The sequence below is a fragment of the Hibiscus syriacus genome, unplaced genomic scaffold, assembly GCF_006381635.1.
Source record: "Hibiscus syriacus cultivar Baekdansim isolate YM2019G1 unplaced genomic scaffold, ASM638163v2 tig00111132_pilon, whole genome shotgun sequence".
Taxonomy (NCBI): domain Eukaryota; kingdom Viridiplantae; phylum Streptophyta; class Magnoliopsida; order Malvales; family Malvaceae; genus Hibiscus; species Hibiscus syriacus.
The window spans coordinates 344,297-370,536 of record NW_024062992.1 but is presented as its reverse complement, the minus strand read 5'-3'; the positions used below and the strand labels follow the sequence as shown (position 1 = coordinate 370,536).

Sequence of the window (26,240 nt, the reverse complement as noted above, 5' to 3'; positions counted from 1 at the left end):
TATCACTTTATATCTCTTAATTCCACTATTGACAAGTCAAATTTAACTTCCAACTTCAATTAATAACTCTTTTCCAAGATTTCACTTAAAAACTCATTTTACTTAATCCCTCATAACTCATTCATCTTTATGTTTTTATCTATCTATAAGCTTTCTTAAGCTTTTCTAATACCCAAAGACCAAAAACCAAACTTAAAAATAAAGTTACAATCAGTTTGTAAAGACTCACATTTGAAATGGCTCACGTGAAGAGGAAGAAGAATAAGCTCCATCTCCAGACTCTTCCTTTCTTCTTTTCCTTCCAATACCACGTGGTTAATTCCTTATAAAGAGATAACAAAAATCTTTCTTTAGAAAAGACCAATTTACCCTTACTTCCTCATATAATTACTAAACAATCCTTTATAAAATATTTCCAAATAAATCCCTGAACTTTTCAATCTTTTAAAATCATACCTCAAAGTTTCAAAACTTTTATGTTGGTCACTAGCCCTGATTTTAGGATGTTACACCACCAATCTTTGATTAGGGTATGATTGGGCACCCAAAAACATTTTGTCATTTTAAATAAAAATTAATTTTAATTAAAAAACAAATTGAGGTCTGCGTTACCAGAAAATGAGTTCGGGAGTTGGTTACGTGTGGGGAAGGATTAACACCCCCATAACGCCCTAAATTGGTACCTAGTGGGTTAATAAATGTCTTTGCAATGAAATCTACAAATTCGACTTTAATTTGATTTTTGATCCCATAAAACAACAAAATATGAATTTTATAATGAAATATAATAATATTAAATTATTTCCTATCGAGAATAAATAAATCCCTCATAACTTGAGGTAATTAATTCTTACTCCAATCGAAATAAAGAAGTATTAAAATTTCATTATAAAATTCCAATGCACAAAAATATATTAAATTAGAATTACCAAGCTTTTTTAGAGAGATAAAGAATATTCAATTATTTAAAAGTATCGAGACCAGATCTTAGATAAGTTCTAACAATCTTTTCTAAAAAAATTTAAATAATCGAACATTTATTTTTCTTTCGTTTCCAAATTTTAAGTGAAGAATCAATCTTTTAGGTGTCACTGATGGGATATACTTTTAATTTAAAATCATCGAAAACAACTCTCTAATAAGTTAAGACAAGCCCCTCAAAACAATTTTAAATTAAATGGGTATTACCCTTAATCCAATTATGTAATTTTGTCAAGTTATGCACATGAGGATATCATACATATCGCTAAAAAAATAAATTAAACCTAAATCTACGCGAATGAACATCATGCTTAAAATAAATATGTGGGACTGAATTAAATGAACATAAAATAAAGAGACAAAATTATAAACATGCAAACGTTCGATTTAGGGACTAAAATGAATTTAGAAAAATATAAGAGGAGCCTTTATGCAAATAACCCACACACTGGAAGACAACTTGCCCTAGACCCTAAACGTTGTCATTTCATCAAGCTAATATATATAATATTCAAATAACAAATCTAAACCTAGCCCCATTTCTACCTTCAGCCATTTTTTCTCTCTAACACTTTCCCCTCTCTTCTTCATCTTCTATTCGTGGCAGAGACTTCAAAAGTCTCAGAACCGTCACAGGCCACCATAGATCAGGAGCCACTTTCACTCTATCCGCTGTCTAGCACGACCGAAAGGCCTAAATAATCCACTGAATCCTCCTAACAGTCTTCCCCCTATTTACTCTTTCTTTTTCCTCTCGATCAAGACCCAAACCCAACTGAAACCACCATGAATCGGTGTTAGACCAAACTCTGACCACCGTCAAGACTTTAACTAAGAGGCCTCGAATACTCCGAATATGATAAGGACTCAACTAGCCCAGGTAACAACGCTCTAACTCCCCTATTTTTCCTATTATATTTCTGTTTTAGTTCGATAACCCCTTTTATAATAAGAGAAAATTTTATTACAAGAAAAAAAATACCTTTCTAATGTTATTCTTATTGCCTTTGTACTTTTACTTGTATAGAGAGTCCCTTCCTCAAAACAAAACATGAGATAAGATTATGGGGTTACCTTCAATGATACGAGAAAGTGATGTCTTCGCTGAATGACGGTAACACTTATCCGATGAGAAGAGGTGAGCATTTTCGGTTGATTTCTTTGATTCTTGGTTTATCTATTTCATTTATTTTGAAATGAATCCCATACACACACTCAACACATGCTGGAAAATGAAAAAAATCTGAGGAATACCTAAAAAATAACCTTTATTACTTTTGAAAAAGATGGGGAAAGCCTCTATTACACAACTTGATCCTTGAATATGGGGAAGGAAGAATCCTTTTTACACTATTTCTTTCGTTTCGAATTGGGTAGCCGAAAACCTCCTACCAACTGTCTTTTTCGTAACCCCCGTATTTTCTTTCTAATATGGGAAAAAAACCCTCTCTACAAAATCATTTCCCTTTTTTGTATGTCACGTTCTTTTTTTATCAATCATCCTTGCATGATGACCTCATCTCCTCCATAACTGCCTGCATTGTTGTCCTCCTTACATGGCTGAAAAAAATCTGTTTTGGTTATTTTTTTGCAGTTATAGGTGAAACGGTTGAAGAGGGACAGCTGGCTCATGCGATTCGGTTGGCATCTGGAACAACGGGTGTAATTTCCCTTGCTGGATCCAACTACTCGATCCATTGGTTCGGGTTTTCTCCCAAATCGAGTCTCTATTTTGGGTTTTTAATCCCCTTTGGACATTGTAATAAACTGTAACATAAAATAAAAATTATTATTATATGTAAATGTGTGTATATATATATTTATATAAGTAAAGCTCGAACAAAAACCTCGGACAAAAATGAGCATTTACTGGAAGTATCGATATGCACTAAGTAGTATCGATATTACTAGCATTGCTTAAATTCCATAATGAAAAAATGGTATCGATGCCCAATGGGGTACCGATACTACTTTACATGGTAGTATCGATACCATAGGCTTAGTATCGATACCGTCAGGCCCAACAGCTAGTTTTATTTAAAAATAACAAAGGTAGTACTGATACTCCATGTAGAAGTACCGATACCCTATGTACTGGGAAATTTTATTTTGTAGAGAAAAACATCCCTAACGACACTAAATCACTCCCAACGGCTAGAAACGACCACAACTTCATTCCAACAGACACTTGAAGAAGGGTTAGAACACCTATCCAAACAATCAAACACAAGAGATGAGTTTTTCACTTCTATATTACTTTCTCTTGTAAATATTTTGTTATTGTGAGCTTTATTTTGTAAACACCCTACCTTTTAGAGGTTTAATTTGTAAATTTTAGTTTATTTTATAGTGGGGTCAAACCAAATCGGTCTAGTCAAATCGGTCTTAACTGATTCAACTCGCTCGAGTCAACTTGGATCGAGTCAACTCGTCTAAGTCAACTCGTTGACTTTGATCGTTGACTTTGACCAAAAAGTCAATTTTTTTTGAAAAATTATATTTTATGTTTTTCAATATCATGAGTCTAAATTCGAAGTCTGTTTTGCCAAATTTGAACCTGAAATCTCCAAATTGACCGTCAAACCCGAACATGCATATGTACTTAAGTATTTTGGTTACATATAATTAAATTAAGGTTAGATACTGATCAAATATTGTTATTTGAAGGTACACGAGACTCTCCCGATCACTCGACAGCTCGACTCAGCTCCTCTCGATTTGTTCGACCCCAAGAACCAGTAGTTACTCTTATGACCTGTAAACCTTATAATTACATAGATTAAATATGTTACTCCTCTAGTAACCCAGTTTTATTATGAATCAAGTTCAAGCACTGCTGCAAAACATGGTGAAGTAGGTGCTCAGTAGACACCATGATCGACCCCATTTTACGAGGTGTATTCTCTATGTGTTACATGATTGTTTTATCTGTTTTGAAATATGTTTCACTGAAATTTATGATTTACTAATTTACTGGTTGATGGCTTACGGAATGTGGCTGAATGATATATGTTATCTGATTATTTGTTTTCACTAGAAATATGATTATGCAAATTACGGATTCATGGAAATTATTGTTTACTATGTGAATAGTGTTATTGAGACATTGTTTTAAGTAGGATACTAGAATATGGAGGTTCAGCTCTGATCAAGCTAGTAATACCTTACGGACCTAAGGCGATTTTCGGGTAGGCTACGAGGGCCCGAGAACTTTCTTGGGTAGGCTATTAGGCCCCAAGGTACTCCCTTAGGATGGCTCCTATACCCAATGGGTATAAGGTAGCCCTTATGGATGCAGTTCTGGGGGAACTGCATTTTGGTGTACGAGAGAAGGGTAACTATAAGTTTTAAATTCAACTTATCGATAGCCTTTACGAAACCTTACTGAAACACTTATTAATTGTTTTATCTATTATGTTTTATTTGCACTATTGGGACACACTGAGCTCCCTATATCACCATTTTTCAAACTGTTTTATCCCTTTCAGATACTTTTGGATAGGCACCCCGAACCAAACAATTAGAGGATTGACACATTCTTACATAACTTTTTGTTGTAATGTTTATATCTTTTGAACTGTTTTATTTACGATGACATGAGCCCTTATTTTGAAATACTTATGTTTATGATTTTCATTGCGATATGAATTATGATGTATTTTACTTTATTCAGTCACTAAAGGATTGATATTTACTCAATGAAATTTTTATCATTTTAACTATGTGTTCTTTTGTTAGATATTATTTATAATACGATTTTAAATTATCAAAAATGTTTTTGGAATTTTTATTGTAATTCGCTAGATCTAGTCGTAATGCATAGGTTGGGTCTATAGGGTTACAAAATCACTTTCATCAGCTACATATTTTGTATCTTCTTCAGAGTTTAACTCAGTCCTAAATGTTTCATAGGTTTCAATTACAACGATTTCATGAATTTCATTTGTTGTATTCAAAATGGTTTCAATGGTTTCTGTCCTAACATTTATGGCATCTTCTTCCAAGTACAATTGAATTTGTCTATTTCTGGGGCATATCTTCTAACATGTTAATAATATCACAATATGTTCTTAATGGTTTAACATTTAATATTACTCAGGTTGTTTCCAAAACAATTTCCACAAACTAGAATAACCTAATTCTTCGACAATATCATACATTGCAAGCATTGATATACTGTTCACATGGCACATATAAAAAAACTTACCTTTTTGCCAATGTACTTCAAACTAGATGAATTTACCATAAAGCCACCATGATACATGAAAATTGTAAAATATTCAAATTTTGTACCTGTAAAAAATCATAAAAAAATAAGTTATTTTTCAGGGACACAATGGTGGTCCCCTTACCAAACTTTTAGAATAATTTTTAAAGACATAAAACCTAGTAGATGGGCCACCATTCACATGAAAACTCGAAAAACAAAACAAAACATGGACCACTCTTTTCAACAGCAACAATATATATAAAAAGAATCATATTTAGCAGCAATCATAAGACGGAAAAACATATCGAAAACAACAAATGAAAACCATATTCATCAGAAATCTAAAAAAAAACCCTATTAAGCATGCAAAAAAGAATATTTCGAAAAAATACCTATTTCAAGTAAAACCCTAAAAAATTATACCATTTTTTTTCACATAAAACCCTAAAAATATTTCAAACAAAAAAAAAGATCATTCTTACCTTATTCCATGCTCGTCATTCCTTTGGATTGTAAGAATTGTTTCTCCATATTGTTTTTGTGGTGAAAAATCAAATGCAATAAATGTTTAGTCATATAGGGCTCGTTCACACAAAAAAATTGTGTTTGTTCATCTTTATAGTATTGGGGTTTGGGTGAGAATGGTTTAATTTTATTTTGGGAATGATGACAAATTAATGAATTGTTTAATTGATTTTGAGAATAATAAAAGTCGTTTATAGAATTACACCGTTTGGAGTCTTTATAAAATTACGTCGTTTTAAATAAGTCGTCTATGTCATTATCGTCACGATAAATAGATGTCATGTGAGTGTCCCTGTTAACGGATTAACGGTGAGATGACCTAATTGGAGTTAAACATAAACGTCAGTACTAAAATTGATAAAATTAAAATATCAATGATATTTTTGAATATGCGCTTATAGATATGTGATATTTGAAGTAATTTACTTTTTTTTTAATAAAATTCGAAATTTAATACTTATTTTATATCGTTTTTAAAAATTGAATGATTAAAAAATTTATTTTATCATAGTTTAATGAATATTTATAAATTTAGGTGTGGCGGACTCATTCTTGCCTAAAAGAAGCTTCGCTACATCCTTGACAATATCACCCGACTCCTTTCAGCATAACAATCCAAAATAAATTCCAACTTGTTTCAGGTAAGCTTATCTCGATCTTCCAACAACCTTTCTTTGATTTTCTTGGTAATTAATTTCATCTCATCTTCTTTTCTCAATTATCAAAATATTTCATTAGATCTACCAAGTCTTTTATTTTTCAGTCTTTAATCTTCTTTGTGTACCATTATTTTAGGGGGAAAGTAGAGAGATTTATCGTAAAATGAAAAAGGAAAAAACCCATATTTTTTAAATTCAGAATAGATAGATTGCTTCTTCGATTTTCCCTTTGAGATTCTGTTGGGAGTTTAATTAATCATTAGGGTTTAGTTCTTGAGTTTCGTAAGATCTGCTTAAGAAAAGGGTATTCCCTCCTTTCATGTAGTGATATATCTTTGTTGCAACTTACCATATTCGGGCATGAATTAGTTGCATCAAAATTTGGAGAAAGTGAATTTGTCTATTTTTTAGTCGTGTTTTTATGTTAGGTTGGAATCTCAGTGGATTCATTCAGTTTCATTTATCATTTTTAAAGTAAACTTAAGCTTCACTGGAACAGTCTTTTTTTGTTTTTGGTTTGGCACTTGTTTCTTCGTTTTTGGGGAAAGAAGCTTAATTTTGTAGTAATGTTCATAAATGCCTGGCTAAGTTAATGGTGATCTGCAGATCCTTGATACATCGGAATATCCAGCTGAGAAATGAATCAAAAAGGCTTGATTTATAGTTTTGTTGCGAAAGGAACTGTTGTTTTAGCAGAGCACACATCATATTCTGGGAACTTTAGTACCATTGCTGTTCAATGTTTACAGAAGCTGCCTTCAAATAGCAGCAAGTTCACATATTCTTGTGATGGTCACACATTTAACTTCCTCGTTGACAATGGATTTGGTACTATTTTCTCGTTATTTCTTGATGTTGGTCAAATTTTTTATATTAGAATATGTGGTTGATGGTGTTTGTTTCCACTTGCAGTGTTTCTTGTTGTTGCAGATGAATCGGTTGGCAGGAGTGTTCCTTTTGTTTTTCTTGAGCGAGTGCTAGATGATTTTAAACAGCGATATGGTGCGAGTATAAGAAATGAGAGTCCCCACCCTTTAGCTGATGATGATGATGATGACGACTTATTTGAGGACCGATTTAGTATTGCATATAATCTTGACCGAGAATTTGGGTAAGTAAATGCTTGGCAAGGTTAAATTGTTACATTTGTCCAGTTATCCTATGCTGTTCATATACATGATTTTTTTTTGATAAGAATTTCAGGCCTCGTTAAAAACCCCCTTCTTGATTGTTGGAGCTAGTAGTGTAGCTCCTTAATCAACAGAAGGAGGAAAAGAGTGCCTAAGGATTTTATTGCACATAAGAGATTACAAAAGATACAACTTTACAAACACCTATAACAGAACCGATGAACAAAAACAACCTAAAACCACCCATAAATAGCACCACTAGACCAGCCAATTCCTTCATTAGGTAAGACAACAACCTCTAAATTGGCTGTCCTATTAACCAAATCTAACAACACCTAATGCAAAACAAACCAACATTACAACCAAAAACTTGAGAAAAAAAAACGCCTCTGAAAACATATGCCAAACAATTAAGTATCAATTGGAGGATCAAGTTCTAATGAGATATCGCAATCTTCGGGGACCCAAGAGTTAGGTTTGAAGGATGGATCAACTTCATGCACCATAATCTTGAATAAATTATCACCGACCTTCAATTCCAACAACTCATCAATTCTCACTTGATCTTTTGTGAGTATTTGGATTTTAGCCCGATCAAAAGATGATGGAAACTCGCAACTTTTGTCGATTGATAATAATTTGCCCCACTTTGTTGCAATGCTTTTGAAAGTATCCCAATTCCAATCGTGAAAAGGAATACCTTCGCAAACTAACCACACGCGACGACAATTCACCACTAGGCTCTCGGACCAAGTTTCCACTTTGGAAAACCATTCTGTAAGAGTCTCTAGATAGTCATCCTTCACGATTCTCAACGAATCAGAGTCTTCAAAAACCATTAGAACTACATTTGCAGCAGCCCTCATAAGCGTGAAGCCAGCAAGTCCTTTGGCTTGAATTTGGTTAGCAAGATTACCAATTTTAATGAAGTTCTTGCACCACCCCACAAGACAGTTACTCAGCACATGTAGCTTATCCTCGTCCACAAAGCCCTCAACTTCAGAGAATTTAATCCCCGAAATATCTTCCAGCCCAGACTTACGGCAAACAACAGTCGATGACTTTCTCCAGTAAGATTGTCGGGGTCTGTACTTAGCCAAAGAGACTCTAACTTTTCTTCCATAAATATGATTACCATTCATCTTTGAAATCGTTATCTTGGCTTCTTTAATTGTTGCAAAGCGAATAAACCCAAAACGAACCCCTTGCGAGTTTCTTTTTTTTTGGAATGAAGGCATCAATAACTTTCCCGTAAGTGCAAAAAATAGACCGAAGTCTCTTCCAATGTATCGTCTCTGGAAGATTTTCGATAAAAATCGTGTAACAACCATTTTTGAACCCATTCCCGAAACTTGGTTGACCTTCTTTCGACCAATTATGAAAACCACTTCTACTCCTTCTCGCTACTTCGAGAAAATCTTCATTAGAGAAACCTTTCATAGTGCTCTCCTTGGTTCCATCTTGATCAATATCGGTGTTAGGAAGAGTTGGTACTGCCTGAACTATTGAAAACTTCCCGACCCTATGATTTCCTCCTTGAGAAGAAGACCGACCAATGTCATCTTTTTTAACAGGTGGCTGACAATCCAATGTTGCTTTATCAGAGCACTGCTTCAGAGGATTGGGTGAATGTGGACTGTCACCTGACCTCTCTATATACGTTCCCAAACTTTGCTGATTTTGGGACATAGAATCTTTTCTGAAAGTAGTACCGTCGGGCTCAACTGTCCAACCAGCTTCACGAGCCAAGGCAGCTAAAACATCATTCATAGCAGCATACTGGGGAATAGGGAAATTACCGAACTGCCTCAAACCAGCCAGCAAACGTCTGGTGAAAACTCGTCTGTATCGTTTCCGAATCTTTGCGTTCTCCTTTTCATTCTCCTTTGAACGTTTTTCCTTACCAGAAAAAGATGAAGTGTTTGCAGCGACGAGTCCAGCGGTTTTGAACTGCCTACCTCGTGATATTGTATCCTCCAGCATTTTAAGTTCCTGTTCTCGCTTCTTCAAATCAGCCACAAGAGATTTGAGTTCCTTCACTCTCGCTTCTAAATCCTTGGCTTCAAGAGGGAGAGATGAAATCCTAGTCGTTGAAGGAGGAGCAGAACAATGACCTGCAGAGGATGCATCCACCGCATCTGATGCAGCAGACCTTGGAGCATCCACCACGTCTGTTGCAGCAGACCTTCGATGTCGCCTGGGTTGGGACGGTGGTTGAGGTGCCATGGATAGATCGAAACTTACAGAGCAAAAAGCAACGATTCTTTACGCAAGGAAACGCGGGTTCTGGTCACGGAGAGAAGACGAGTTCGAAGGTGAGACAGTGTCGAACGCTGACGGCGGGATGCGACGGTAGATAACAGAGGAAGCTGTGAAGATTTGCGTCAAATGGCAGTGATTTTCGCAAATCTAAGACCAGATCCGAAAACACCGTTAGCCGACGAACCTCCCAGGAAAAAACGCGTCAAAAGTAGGTCAGAGGAAGGCGGCGGACAGCTGACGGAGGCGGCGGGTGGCGGACGACGATGGAGGACAATGGGTGTTTGACGGAGGAGAGAAAAGATTCAAAACGGGCTCGTGAAAATTCAAAATTTGAAATCACCTGGGTTAGAGAGAAGCTGGAGCTTCTCTCACTAACACGTGCATAAAATAAAATTTGAAATCTATGTTCTGATTCTGGTCATAGAAGATTGTAACCTGTAGCGCCTTTCTATGTACAACAGTCCAAGGCTTAAGGAGCACATGCAATATTGCATGAACCATCCAGAAGAAATTAGTAAGCTCTCAAAATTAAAAGCTCAAATAACTGAGGTGAAGGGGATTATGATGGAAAACATTGAAAAGGTATGTATTTATTTTCTTGAGAAGTGGTACAAGTGTGGAAAAAGTGGATGTGTTATTTTGAATGTAGAGATTTTGTAACAATCTTCCTTTCCAGTGGCTGGTATACAGATTTCTTTGGTTACTACCATTGAACTTGCCTATAAATATTTAACTTGTTATGCCGTTTGCCTTCTCAGCATTTATTTACTGTGGTTATTAGTATTCAAATTTTTATTATCCATTCTTTGTGCATTTATGTTTCAAATGTTTATGTGTAGTCATATATACGACCTTTTCATTTTATGCCTGTATCCAATAACAGTGGATTTTCAAGTGGAAGTTCGATTTGCAAAATTTCTTCTGCATTTTATGGTTTCTAACAAATTATCAACAGAGACTTTTCATTCTTGGAAAATGATAGATGTTATGATTAGGCTTTGAAATTGCATGTTAGTATTTTTTGGTAGAATATTTATTCATTTATTTATTTTCTTTGGAGCAGTGGTAGAGTAGTAATATTTTTAGGTAGAAAATTACCATTAGGTTCCATATTTCATGCGGATCATGAGAATTTCAAAATTTCAGGGGTGGTAACTATAGGTGACAATTGGAAGAAGAAAGCCCCCCTTCCCATCAACAACAAACCCCCAACCCCCCCCCCCCCCCCAATATAAGAAAAAAAGGAAGGAAAGGTCTTATGTTGCAGGGTAACAATAACATTGCTGGATTTGAGGCTTTATGATGAGCTTCTTGATTATCAGGAAATAGTCATCGGCTTTTGTTGCTTAAACCCTATTTTAGATCTTTAATCCCCTAAAAATATGGTCTGAAATTTAGTTTGAAGATGCTATTTCAATACTTGTATCCTTCCTCTATCATCAGTAATAATGACCATATCATCCATGTGTCAATCAATAGAACTCTCCTTTTGTTTGCCAATGGATAACTTCATTGCACCTCTAAAACAATGCCCTAGGAGATTGTTTTAACATATGTGAAGTCTTCTTCAAATAGCACACTAGCTCTAACTTCCCCTGAGTAATGGATTTAATTGGTTTCTCATGACATTCGTCATCAAAGTCGCCATGAGATTTTTAATGTCTAACTGAAATAAAAGCCCATAAAAAAGTAGTTGCCAAAGTGAAAAGAAAGGAGCAGAGGTAGGTCTCTGGTTGAGGTAGTAACTTGCAGGCATAAAGTTTGGTTTATATGGTAAATCTGGTGGTAAGTCTTGGTCAGCTTTTACGAATAACTGACTGGATTGTGATGAGTCTTTGAATATAGTAGTTTTTGGTTGATGATCAGATTTTCTTGGTGATGTTCTTAGCCATTAAATTTCACCCATCTGTGCTGAGTGATGACTATGTATGTAATAAAGAATATTTCTAGACTGTTTTGATGCATTAATGCCTTTTTGGTTATGCAATGTTTCTCCTTAGCTCTAGGTGCTTCAATTTTAGGGGATTTGATTCTGATTTTTATTTCCTATAATTTCCGTATTGGCTTAAATAAACTTTCCTTATGAATTAGGATACTTGCCTGATATTTTGCTTTCCTTGTTAATTTATGAAAATAGGGTTTTATTTCATAATTTGTAAGCCTTCTATATAAGAGGTAAATTATTAGTGAATATAATAAGTTGAAAGTTTTTACATTAGGCAAACTCCCTTAGAGTTGCAACTTGCAACACCATTGGCAAAACTAGGAATTGAAATCCTTTCTTCGGAACTTATTTTCAAGATTATATTCATTTGCCCTTGTTACCTACATCCACCGAGTAAATATGTCTAATGGATCAAAGTTACTAATGTCTTCCGGTTCAACATTCTCTGTGTTGTTCACTTTGTAAAATCATGGCTTACGTTTGTTAAGGTTTCTGGGTTCAAAAGATTAGATAAAAGAGCTATTCTACTAAAAATGCCATAGCAAGGTACTTGGCTTGACAATTTTTATGATCTGCATTCATTTGGGATTTTTGACAAAGCTATAGATAAAAGCTTCTCCAGAAAAGTACTAATATGGTTTATTAACACAAGTAATGAGATTTTTCATGTTTTCATTATGTACTTCAATAATTCATAAATTAATAAAAGGGAATTATTATACAAATTCATCTTCCTTTTCTTTTTAAAGGAAAAAAAACTTAAATTGATTTGAATAGTAAAAATACTTTTATTAAAATTTCCTCCTTTTTATTTACATATGAACACATTTTGTTGAATTTTCCATCAGCTAAAGATTTTCTTTATTTTTAATGCTAATGGTGTGGATTGTTGAAGGTTGAATCTTCTCTTTTGTTTGTTTACTGAAAAAAGAGAAGAAAACTGGCTACCATCAAATGTCATCACTAGTTTCTAAAGAAATTTACATTGTGATTTTATAGTTATTGCCGTATGAGATGCAAAAGCCATCTTGCTCTAGCATCGACTTCTGCAGCAGACATATATGAATGAGTTTTCCCGTGCATTAGTTTAGTAACGTACAGTATGGTCACAGTCCAAACTAATTATGGTACCAAACCAAATATCTACTTGTGCCTTCAGATGCTCTGGAGTTTTTTGGCTGCCAGTAGTGCACATGCCTATGCATAGATATGGTCTAATGGATTTACTTTAACAAGACCTAAAACTTTTCATTCCAAAAGTTCGTATTTCAAAGTTCGGGACCATGTCTGAAATGAATGTTTTCCCATGGCGTAACAGCTAGTGTTCGGTTCACTAATTCCGTTTCTGAACAGGTTTTGGATCGTGGGGAGAAGATTGAACTTCTAGTGGACAAAACAGAAAACTTGCAATTCCAGGTTGGTGCTATCTTCTCTTTTGTGGTTTAGTTTAGGGTCTGGGTAAGCATCATAATATATATATGGTTTTGTAATAATATTGTAGGCTGATAGCTTCCAGAGGCAAGGGCGGCAACTGCGACGGAGGATGTGGCTGCAGAATCTGCAAAAGAAACTGATGGTAGGAGGAGCTGTAGTTGTGTTGATCATCATTTTGTGGCTTTTTGCGTGTGGGGGTTTCAAATGTTGACTTTGATCAGCCGAAGTTCAGAAGCATTGCATTGTGTTTTGTTTTATATATGGTAATAGTTATGCTCTGTTGTCTTGTACATGGATTGCTTTTGGTATGTGTAGAGCACTCTACCTTGCTGTTTTTATATTTTTTTTAATTATTATTTTGTACTTATCTTCCAAATATCTATATCTATATATATACACACACTTGTATAAGCTTTTAACTTTTAATTTCAAAATAAAAAAGTTTTCTTCTTTTGGAAAATAAGTGTATAGTTAGTATGAATTCTCTGAAAATTGAAAGGAAAAAAAAAACAAAACAGAGAAAAATAGTAAGGTGTTGTACTGAACTACAAGCTGAAAAATACTTGCTTTGGATTTGATTTTCAATATCTACATTTTGTGGTCGTGTAGCATGCAAATGCTATGATATTAGAGTTAACTGAGCTGGCCGGTTGTCAATCGGGTGGGGGATGTCCGTCCCTCTTGCATCTATCTTTGTGAGAAACTTCACCACGTTGCAGCTACAAAATTTGCAATTATTATCGTCCGTTAAAATCATTCATATCTCTTTACCTATGTGAGTTTTGAAGCTCATTTCATCTGATTCTATCTCTCGTTATCATTCTTGAAACATTCATATAACAAGATATTGAAATGCAAGGTAGAACAATATAAAAAATACAAAAATGTTGTATATTGAAAATGCAAGGTGCATGTTAATAAAAATAATATTAATTAATTCATGTGTAATTTAGAGACTGTGCCATTAATAAATTGGGTAAAGTACATAAATGGTCTCTGATTATAGGGTATTGCTTTATTAAGACCCTTAACTATTAAAAATTACAAAATGATCCTTCAACTATAGAGTGTTGTTTTGTTGAGTCATTCGACTATTAAAAGTTACAAAATGATCACCTGACTAAGTCGTTATTTTCTAAACTCGTCTTTTTATGTTAAAAAGTTTATGGTATTCTAAGTTAAACGTTAACCTGCTGACTTTGATATGATAAAATATGATCATAGAATCTCAAACGACTGTCATATTCCAATCATCATGTTATATATTCAACTTAGACAATCACCAATTTTAACGGAAAAAGACGAGTTTGGATCATAATAAATAGTCAGATGACGACATTATAACTTTTAATAGTCAAGGGACTTAACAAAACATATTTTATAGTCAAATGACCATTTTATAACTTTTAATAGTCGAAAGACTTAATAAAATAATACCTTATAGTCAGAGGACCATTTATGTACTTTACCCTAATAAACAATCTAATACATTAACATTAATTTCAAATTTGTCCATCATTAATTAGAAAGTCCATCATTAATTAGAAATTAGTTATTTGGATATCTATGCTTAGTTGCTTATGTGATTCGTAATGTATTTGATTACTAAAGTCCAATTAATCTTCACCATATTAGACCACTTTAATATATACCGCCACTTTTAAAATAATAAATAACATAATTATTTACTTATTATAGGGTGATTTTTTTTTCGCAATAATGCAGTCGAATTTTTTTTAAAGAATAGTATACCCGAGAGATTATTTGCTCGAATGGGATGAATGCTACATTATACATCGAAATCACACTAGTCTCCCCAAGGTAGTATGAAACACCATGCGACTTCCCCCTCCCCGGATCACAGTGCGTCTCTCTCCCCCCAATTTTAGCTTTCCCAATATTTTATCTAATGATTAAAACTAAATAAAATAAAATATGAAAAAAATATAGGAGACGCATTGTGCTCCATGCGTCTCCCCCAAATTTATATTAGAGTTATATAGACTGCAATACGTTTTTAGAGTGTATTGTAGCAATCACCCTATTCGAATCAATAATTTCGACAGTGCACTATTCTTAAATTTTTTCGATTGCATTATTGTAAAAAAATCATTCCTTATTATAAATATCATATCTATAACTATCTTCCACTTGAACGATATATATCTATATATATATATATATCATTTTATTATTGTATGTCACCTAGTTTTATAAGCTTAAAAGTTTACGAACTTAATGACTTACTATCATAATTGAGATGTATGTTGAATAATACCGTCCAATTATGTTAACATAGAATCGAAGGAACTTTCACTACATTTATGACAAGTAAATTATTTTCTATTACATACATAAAATGTATAATATGAAAGTTACGTATAATGTCACCATAATATATCTGTTTTTATCTGATCCCCTAAAATTCTAGTAAAATTTAACTTTATCAAAATCATAATATAGATAAATAAAAATTATTTATGCAGAATATAATTCTTTATATTTTTAAATTCAAATAATCGAAATTATGTATTTCAAAATTACAAGTTTTTTACTTACATGAATAGTGTGCTCATAAAAATTTAGGATGACCGCTTAACAAGCATACACTTATAGGGTTTGTACTAATTCACTATATAAATCTCTTGGTAAACCTACAATTGTGGAGTTTGCCGACGAGAAATTTTTGTATACAATGTCTTGAACTTGAGATCTTGCTTAAGCGATATCAAACTGTTTACCACTTGAACCAACTCTGTTGGTACATTAAATGTTTCAAACTCGTCATTTTCCTTTGAAAATTTAACAATATTCGGAGCTAGACGTTAACTTATTGAGTGTGGTATAATAAAATTTGATTACAGAATCTCAAACGACTATTATATCTCAGTCATTATGTTAACGTCCAACTTAGACAACTACCAATTTTTTAATAGAAAATGATGAGTTTAGAATATAATGAAAAATCGAGGGATCATTTTGTAACTTTTAATAATCGAGGGACTTAACAAAATAATATATCATAATTAGAGAATCATTTTATAAATTTTAATAGTCGAGTGAATTAATAAAATAATATGTATAGTCAGGTGTACTTTGCCCTAAACTGAATGACTATAAATTTACCATCATAAAATATTTTTAATGAATTTTTTATTCAATCCAGTACCTCATGTGAGAAATTTTAATATAATTTTATGGGTCAAATATAGATGTCTGACTTTTTATGGGTCTAATATAGACTTTTGGAAGTCATCTTATTTCAAATAAATTTCTTAGTAATAATTAATTATGTTTATGTTATAGAGATAAATGACGGTTTGTTTTGTTTTTAAACTTCAAACCCTCCCTTCGAAACTTATCCTGGTTAACGACTAACACATCAATCCCCTAATTCAAAATCAATCTCTTAGTTAAGGAAAGAAGATGAGGAGAGTGTTCGGCGTTAAGAAAGACAAGGAGCCCCCACCTTCAATTCAAGATGCATCCGATCGGGTTTCTCTCTTTCTCCTTTTATCTTTTGATTTGTTTTACTTTTTTTTTTCAAAATTTCCTTTGATCCGTCGATTTCCTACTTAGTATTAATGTTTATGTGCTTGGTTGGGCTGTTTCATTTCATAATCTTTTAATTGTGAAATCATATATATTGGATTTTGTAATCAGATCAATAAAAGAGGGGATACGGTTGATGAGAAGTTGAAGAAGCTTGATGCTGAGTTGAGTAGGTATAAAGAGCAGATAAAAAGACAAGGCCCGGCCCTGCTCAAGAGGCTCTTAAAGCTCGAGCCATGAGGGTTCTAAAGCAGAAACGAATGTACAGGCTTCTTCTCTATCAAATCTCTCCTTAACTTCATTCACTAATTCTTGCTTGCACCCATTTATGTCGAGTTTCTATGTATGTACATTCTTTGAACTATGTATGTGCATGCTTTGTACGTTCTTCTCTATCTACGTTTCAATGTTTGGCGGTACACTTCATTTTTCACGAAGTACACGAGTCCGATAATCAGATTTGGGATATCCTGCAAGAGTCTTTAAAATATATGGAAAAATTTAGCCATGTCATGTCCAACGCTTGCACTCAAGTCCGCGTAACATAGATTATAATAGTCATTGAAGCCATCGGCAAGTTCGTGAATTTGTTTGCTTTATGAATCAATATATGCCTTTCCAGTCTGTTTCTTGATTGATATTTGTAGCTAAAGGTTGTAAATTTGTGTGTGTGTGTGTGTGTTTTCTAAATATTAACGAAGTTTTTTTTATCATCTATTGGTACTATATTGGGAAAATATTTCTGTTAATTTGACCTCATTTTTAGTTTGAGTATTTTATTTTGTATTCCATCATCTCTTACACTTATGGCTATGTAGGTATGAAGGTCAACGTGATATGCTTTATAATCAGACGTTCAACCTTGATCAAGTTGCGTTTGCATCTGAGGGTCTTAAAGATGCTCAGCAAACTGTATGTGGTAGCCTTTGACTTCCTTATGTATTTCATTTATGTATCTGAACTGTTGCAGACTTGCATTAACTGATAAAACTATTGTTTTTCTTCTAACATGATATTGATATTTGTTCAGTCATTAGTATTGCTCATCTTGTGTATGTTTTTTCGGGAGTATTGGTGTAATTGAGCTGCCATTTGTTTTCGTCTTTTTATAAAATTGAGGGTAGTTTCTACTTGATAATAAATGTCTATTGCTTGCTATAGTGTATTTATTGGGGAAATTTTATATTTACTGTAAAACATTTGTGTTTCTTGATAGTGCCCTAAGGGGCATAACCGGGAGGATACAATCTGTGCTTTTTCAGTTCCCATATTGGAATTGCCAGCCTATCTTTTGGGAGGTAGGATAAACCATTTCGTTCTGGGAGAGTTCTCTTTCATGATTATGTGATGAATGATAATCTGTATCTCAAATTGTTTATACTCATTCTGGCATCAGCTCAAACCAAATGGCCCTGAATTGCATAACCTATGTTTGAACTACTTCTCCTTGCGATTTTTAAATCATAATTATTTGCCTGTGCCAGATGTCATCCTTGAAATCTGCCAATAAGGAGCTGAAAGGAATGATGAAGACTGTGAAGATTCAAGATATAGACGTTTGTACTCTTTTATACCTTCCATTCTCCATGTTGCGTCCATTATAATGAAGTGTCACTGATATTTGTTTCTTTTTACTGTAGAACTTGCAAGATGAGATGATGGAGATGATGGATATGAGTAATGAAATTCAAGAGACCTTAGGCAGAAGCTATAATGTGCCTGATGATATTGATGAAGATGAACTCATGGGCGGTAAGCATCGACCTTATATAAAGTTACAAGCATGGACTTAAAATTTTATTTCTTGGTTGCCTTTTGTATAATTTAATAGAAGTATTGCCGACTATGTTTACCTGTAATGTTGGAAGAAGTCAATGTGTTGATATCCTTGGTTTTTTTTTTCACAGTCCTTTAACGTGCTTTTGGTTGTCTGAAAGACTTTAGGGTCTGCTAGAACTGCATGTATGTAACTTAAATGTTGCCATCAATTTTTTTTTTTGATGATCCATTTTGGATGGAAGAACTTGATGCTTTGGAAGCTGACATGGGAACCGAATCTGATGGCGTTCCTTCATATCTTCAACCTGACAAGGAGGAACCGGATTTGAATGCAGAGCTCAATTTACCTTCAGCTCCATCAGGAAATGCAGCAGCAGCTGGCAGGGCCAATGCCCAGGTAAACTTAAATACCCTCCAATTTTAGTTAAGTTTTATATTAGCATCCAATACAAGAATTGAGATATATGTACCGTTTATCATTCTTTTGCTGCTGGATGCAGATAAGGATTTTGTTCAAATTTTATTGTCCACTTTTCTGGCACTATCCCAATTTTAACTATATGAGAAAAACCTATGTTGCTAGAACTCGTTATGTTCTTGAAGTACCTGTCTGACACCCAAACCTAGCACATAATAAGACATATGTACGAGGATGTGGTCCTCGGAAGGACTTTAGATATACATGAAAATCTTGGAAAATTTAGCATACCTGTATCAGACATGAGTATGTGTCGGATACTTACAGCCAAGGAGCTCATTTTCTCTATTCTAAGTGCCTAAGTTTTTTGTATTTCCACCAATGGTCATCTGCTTTGTCGAGCTCACATTAGTTATAGAGAGCTATAACTGGTTGAGACAATGAGATCTCAATTTGAATCTAATCCCCCAACTAATAATATCTTCATTTTTATTTTAATTTGGATGCTCTGAAGGGTGAGGATGAACTCGGCTTGCCAACTGTTCCTCGCGCATCTGTCCGCAGTTAGATGGTGGGCTAATATGCATGATGAAGTTGAACAGAGCGTGACCTTGTAAGCAATTTGTGCAGAATTAGCTTTCAATTACCAATTCAATATAATTGATTTTTACTTCACGGGTTTGGGAGCTATAATAAGCCTGAGTCATTTGACATTGAAATTTGGGTATTCATGTTTTGTTGTGTATTTTGTCATTTCATATCTCATTATCATACTTGTATTTAAAGTATTTATACTGTATATAAAGTCTTGATTTAGTGTCACCAGAAGTGACAACTTAAAAATATAGAATAATAGTAAATGAAACTTATTGTATTTAAGTCATAAAAGTATTTTAAAATTTAATATTATCCTAAACATCCATGTTAAAAGGTGGATTCTTTAACCTATTTGGTGAACTTTAAATTTATACCTTTATAAATTTTGATATACCAAAAATTTGTATTATATGGATTTTAAATATTAATGTGTTAATGTTTTATTGCTTTATTCGTTTTTCCATAGTTCATTGTTATTTATTATTATTGCTATTATGAAAAATTATCTGATACACAAGTCGTGTAAATTTTAATTTACACAAACCTGTTTAAGGGTTTAGGGGTTCTATTTAGGGGTTAGGGTTTAAACTTGAGAGTTTAAGGTTAAGGTTTTAGGTTTTAAGATTTGGAATTAAAATAGACAAACCGTGTGAAATAAGTTTTACCTTGTGTATCAAATAATAACGCTATTATTATTGTTGTTAGATTGTGTTTGTTTGGTGTGATGGTATTCGTTCATTATTATCATATCTTTGAGTGGTGTGTACATGAGGTGAAATTTGTGACTGAATATTAACGAGTTAGTGCGAGAATAACATACATAGAGACAAAGATCATTTGATGGTAGATGGAGGTTCAGAAAGTAAAAAATTTCGGTTGATTTCATTCATGGCTTGTTGATTGATTGGATGAGATCAAGTTGAATCTTATTGTAAAATTTTGGAGTTCATCGGTCATCGTATACAAGGTTGAAATGGTCAACATGGTACTATATGACTTGATTGTTGTAATCAATTAATTGTGTGAATTTTATAACTAAATTTAATATTTTTAATGAATAAAATATTTTATGTTAGAAAATCATATAATATTTTAGTCTACTATTTGTGATATCAACTAATTGAATGTCTAGTTTATAACTTTTCATTAAACTTTTAGTTTAAATTATAAAAGAACAGGCAAAAAGGCATCCTATTGAAAATATTTCCTTTATAATTTAAACTAAAAGTTTAATGAAAATTAGTTAGATTTCTCCTTTATTGGACTTTTATAAAAGAATAGGAAATTATAAAGGAAATTTAACAATGGTTTAAAAAATCATATAATATTTTAGTCTACTATTTTGGGAATGATCACATTGAGTTAAATTTCCTTTATTGGGGACTTGAAGGAGTCCAAGCTATGGGATCATGTTATAATTTGTAATGGCTTAAAAAATCCATGGCAAAAAGGCATCAGAGACCCCTGAACTTAAAAAAAAAACAATATGATCCTTATCGTTTTTTTTGTGATCAATGTGGCCCTCCAACTTGAAAGAAAAATTTAATGTAGTCTTTTGACCAACGTTTTTCGTTGTTGACTAACATCTTTGTAACTTTGTGCTGACGCTGTTCGTTAAGCAGCCCAATATCATATTTTTATCGATCAATTTGGCCCTCCAACTCACAAAATAACTCAATGTGACCCTTTGATCTGTTTAATGATGTTTTAAATGGGAAATTATACCATTCATCACGTAACTATCTTCTTTCTCCCATTTTAATCACTAAACTTTAAAAGTTTTTAATTCTAATCCCTCAAATTGCTCCTATTTTAATCATCATGACTTATTTTATTAATATTTATGTAAGATGTGGCATTCATTATTCTTATTTAATTAATATATGATTTAAATAGTATTAATTAAATTAAAATTTCAAAATTGTGATTAAATTAATTACCATAAAATTTTTGAATCAAATGGAGTTTAAACTTTTCTATGAAAAGTTCATCTTGTTGTTCATCATTTTATGGAAATTCCAATTCTCGGCTAGACTACGTTGCGTCAATTGCCACTCACCAACAACAGAGAAGAGAAAGGTAGTCTTTTCCGAGAGTTTATAATTTTGAAATTTTAATTTAATTATAATTTTGAGAATATTTTTCGATTTAATCACAATTTTGAAATTTTAGTTTAATTATTATTATTATTTTAATCATATATTAATAAAATACGAATAATGAATGCCACATCATACATAAATATTAATAAAATAAGTCACAAGGATTAAAATAGGAGAAATTTGAGGGATTAGAATTGAAAACTTTTAAAGTTTAGTGATTAAAATGGGAGAAAGAAGATAATTGCTTGATGAATGGTGTAATTTTCCCATTTATAACTTCATTAAACAGAGTCAAAGGGTTACATCAAGTTATTTTGTGAGTTAGAGGGTGGCCAAATTGATCACTAAAAATATGATGTTGGGCTGCTTAACGAGCTACGTCAGCACAAAGTGACGGAGACATTAGTCAACAACGGAAAATATTAGTCAAAGGGCTACATTGACTTATTTTTTCAACTCCTTTCTGCCAAAATCCATTTTTCTTTAGTGAAGTATATTATTTAAATAAACATTATATAATTCATCAATTGGCTTCAGTGATAGAATAAAATAATAGTTTCTTTAGAGTTTATGAGTTCGAGCAATTATATCTGTAGGTGTGTGTTGTCAATTGATTAATAAAATCGTGAATAGATATTACCTTGTAGTTATACCAAACTCTTAAAAAAATAATCATTATAATTTTCATGTTCCAGTTGATCTTCCAAATAGCACTGCAACAGTGATTATAATTAATTTTTCAATATTCAAATTTTAGATAATGTAAACCAATTCTTGGTGAGTGAAAATACTGAAAATTTGAGGTTGTGTGTTAATACGTAAATTAAAACAGAGGCCACATCATTTTTTCGCTAAATTAATTACTTATTATAAGTAACCGAAAATTCAAAAACTTTAATAAAATTGATTTTATTTTGAATTGAGTGATTCAAATAGAAGTAACTCCAAAGTTGAGTGACTATCCTAAACAATACTAAATACGAAAGTGTTAAAATCACCATTTATTGTTTATAAATTAAATTTATTTTGAAACAGTATTTTAAAAGATATATTATTTAAAAAAACAGTGTTAAAATCACCATTTATTGTTTATAAATTAAATTTTCATCCCACTATCATTGTTAGGTTGATTGTTATATGTACGGTTTAAAAAAATTGTTAGAATCAAGGGTAAACTATACATTTAGTATCTGAATTATTATTTTTATTTCATTTTAGTATCTAATTTTTTTTCAAAAACTATATATAACATTTAGTTTATGTTTCAATTTGATAATCACCATTAAAACTTAATAGTGTCATTGATATGCCATCATTAAAAAATAAAAACAAGTGTCACATTAGCAATTCTATTAGTTTTTTAACGGCGGTACAAAACTAAAATCTAAACTAAACTTTATGTATGGTTTAAAACAAGAGTAACCTACACCAGATTTAACTGAAGTTTAGTCATTGTATTGTTTATACCACTGAACTTTCAATTTTTCCAATTATAACATTAAACTTTGATTTTTATTTCTATTATGTCATTAGGTCGTTAAATCATTAAAAATCGGATCAAAATGATGTCATTTTGGTGAGGTGTCTATGTTGGCAGTCGGCATCCACAACAACAGTCTTCAGGCATATCATCATGTTGTTAACGATTTAACAGTTCGGTGGTATAATTGAAACGAAAATCAAAGTTCAGTCATATAATTGATAAAATTAAAAGTTATACCAGTTTATCTTAGAATCAAAATTTCAACCCCGATTTTATTTATGGGTAAATTACACCAATCATCACTAAACTTTACTCTCTCCCCTATTTCACTCACTGTACTTTAAATACGTTCAATTTTCTCACTGCATTTAACACAATTAACAATTTTGGTCTCTCAACCGTTTTTTTCACTAAACGGCGTTATAAATGAAATATTATATAGATGCAAAATGACGTTGTTTTGGTGAAATTTTTGTTTTTTTTAAACGGTGCCATTTTAATGCCGTTAAATATTTAACGGTTGAGTAACCGAAAATACTAATTATATTAAATTCAGTGAAGAAATTGAACGAATTTAAAGTACAGTAAGTAAAACAGGAGAGAGGGTAAAGTTTAACATGATTGGTGTAATTTACCATTTATTTATTTGTTTCAATTTCTTTTACTCCCGCCGCCATCTCCTCCTTCCTTACGGGAAGTTCTGCTGTGCGGCGGTTAAAAAAGGCTAAAAAACGGCGTGACTGGTTAAACAAGTGACCAGTTATGTTATATCATTTAACCGAAAATATCATCTAGTTCAATAACATATTAGGTATCGCTTATATAATGTAATAGGTAGTGCTTATATAATAAAATAGGCATTTAACCGGAAATATTATCAAGTACAATAACATATTAGGTAGCGCTTATATAATGTAATAGGTAGCGCTTATATTGACCTATTTTCTAACTAAACCGGTTTATTTATACCGGTGACATTGCAAATTTACCTATTACATTATAATTATCGTTTTCGATGTTTTTGGGATCGATACAATTTTAAATGTATCGACACTTTATACGTGCACCTAGTTGGGCATTCATTATGGAAAAAAATATCGACACATATTTAAAAAGTGTTGATACATTATGTTGACCTATTCTCTCATAAAACCAGTATATTTATATCGGTTACATTGTAAATTTACCTATTACATCATTATTATCGGTTTCGATGTTTTTGGGATCGATACTTTTAATAAATGTATCGACACTTTATGCGTGCACCTCGTTTGGGCATTCATTCTTGACAATAAGTATCGACACAAATTCCACAAGTGTCGATACATTATGTTTACCTGTTTTGTAATTAACCGGTATATTTATATCGGTTACATTGTTAATTTACCTATTACATTATAATTATTGGTTTTGATGTTTTTGGGGTCGATACTTTTAGAAAATGTATCGACACATATTTTTACCTATTCTCTCATTAAACCGGTATATTTTACTTATTACTTTATAATAATTGGCTTCGATGTTTTTAGGATCCATATTTACAATAAATGTGTCGACACACTTTTTTTTGGAAACTTTATGTTTAGGAACTATACTGGACAAAATGTTGGAAACAAATCTTTGTGTTTATTAATTTTGTCATTAAAAAAGTCTATTTTTACCACCTACATTGTAAATTTACCTATTACTTTAAAGTTATTGAGTTTTATGGTTATTATACATACCTAAATATGTCCTGCGAATTTAATGTTGTACCACCCTTCAACTACCACTACTAATACCACATCCTATTGACAGCACGACTGAAACATGTTGTTCAATGAACCTTTACTTACATCTCCATCAACTCTTGTTGGGACCACTGAACTTACACAACAAATTTTTTGCCATGGATCATACTGATGCAGACAATGTTAAGCCAATCGAGGAATGTCATGAAGTACATAATGTTGATGAATCTGACAGATTGGTTGGTCAGCTCTTCTCTTCACGTGATCAAGCTTGGTACTTTTACAAGGGATTCACACTAGAACATGTGTTTAGTGCACGACGGGGAACAACACAGCTTGTCGTGGAAGGGAATGTGAAGACATAATAATTTTGTTGTTCCAAATAAGGGTTTCGAGTATCAAAAGTCAATATTGTTTATCGTCAACGTGCTCATACGCCAGTCACAAGAACATGATGCAAGGCTAGAGTCGTACTTACAACAACAAATACAAACGATCACTGGGTTATAAGTAAGTCTTATCAGAAACATAATCATGCATTGTGCACACCTGTTATGACACCATTTATGTGTTCTAATAGAGCTATAAGTAAGGCTGATATCGATGAGGCAACAACATTGAAAGAGGTCGGTGTTGGCACGTCACAAGTAATGAACTATTTAACGCAGCAGGCAGGGGGCTATCATAATGTTGGATTTACACATAAAGACCTCTACAATGCACTTCAAAGAGGTAAAACAAAGGAAATCGTCGGTGGGGATGTGAATGCGCTTATTGCTTACTTTGATTATAAGAAACATTATGATCTCGGGTTTTTTATGACATACTCGGTAAACGAATCAGGGGAATTGCATAATCTTATCTAGTCAGATTCTACATCGAGATCAGATTACACATGCTTCAGTGATGTAATTGCGTTCGACACAACGTACAAAGATAATTTATATGGTCGGCCAATTATGGCTATTGTTGGTGTCAATCATCACCATAACACAATTGTGTTTTCTACTGCCATAATCGCTGACGAGATATCCCAATCTTTCGAGTGGGTGCTACAGAATATTTTAGAAGCCATGATGAATAAATCGCCTATTTCAGTTGTCATCGATGGGGATAGGGCAATGCATAGGGCTATCAAATATGTTATCCCTTATGCTAAGTACATATTATGTTCTTAGCATCTTTCTCGCAATGCACAAGCTAACATTGGTGACCCAAAATTTACAGCAACATTCTCAAAATGCATGGCTTCCTGGTGGACAACCGACGAATTTGATATTCAATGGCGTTCGGTTGTTTCATAATTCAACGTCGAAAAACATCCATGAGTGATTGAGAAAGGAAATAATCGGCACTTATGGGTACAAATATATCTAACCGGTCATTTCTTTTCCAATATTCGCTCAACACAAAGGTGTGAGTCTATGAATGCT

General features: G+C 32.9%; 2 protein-coding genes across 5 annotated transcripts; both read left to right on the top strand.

Moving 5' to 3' along the window:
- The first annotated feature begins 6,271 nt into the window (after positions 1-6,271).
- On the top strand, positions 6,272-13,398 carry LOC120154553 (vesicle-associated membrane protein 727). 4 transcript variants are annotated; one of them, XM_039166259.1, is made up of 6 exons: positions 6,272-6,357; positions 6,982-7,203; positions 7,288-7,486; positions 10,229-10,349; positions 13,066-13,128; positions 13,214-13,357. In XM_039166259.1, exons 2-6 carry the CDS (start codon positions 7,014-7,016, stop codon positions 13,355-13,357), a joined length of 717 nt encoding a protein of 238 aa, XP_039022190.1. In that variant the 5' UTR covers positions 6,272-6,357; positions 6,982-7,013. The 4 variants fall into 4 exon arrangements, with proteins under 4 accessions (XP_039022190.1, XP_039022191.1, XP_039022192.1 ...); XM_039166260.1 differs by having other exon boundaries at positions 6,334-6,402; XM_039166261.1 differs by lacking the exon at positions 6,272-6,357 and adding an exon at positions 6,630-6,704 and having other exon boundaries at positions 6,985-7,203.
- Positions 13,399-16,572: 3,174 nt separating this feature from the next.
- Positions 16,573-19,717, top strand: LOC120154587 (vacuolar protein sorting-associated protein 60.2-like). The gene is given in 8 exon segments (XM_039166287.1): positions 16,573-16,641; positions 16,810-16,882; positions 16,885-16,960; positions 17,517-17,610; positions 18,183-18,254; positions 18,339-18,450; positions 18,720-18,874; positions 19,410-19,717. Coding segments are annotated over 8 exon segments (705 nt in total). The 3' UTR covers positions 19,464-19,717.
- The last annotated feature ends 6,523 nt before the right edge of the window (positions 19,718-26,240 follow it).

Bases quoted from the DNA above. Each gene is read 5' to 3' on its own strand.
- LOC120154553 (XM_039166262.1), top strand. From the start codon at position 7,014: ATGAATCAAAAAGGCTTGATTTATAGTTTTGTTGCGAAAGGAACTGTT. The intron at 10,350-13,065 runs GTATGTATTTAT...GTTTCTGAACAG, and splicing joins TGATGGAAAACATTGAAAAG to GTTTTGGATCGTGGGGAGAA. The intron at 13,129-13,213 runs GTTGGTGCTATC...ATAATATTGTAG, and splicing joins CAGAAAACTTGCAATTCCAG to GCTGATAGCTTCCAGAGGCA.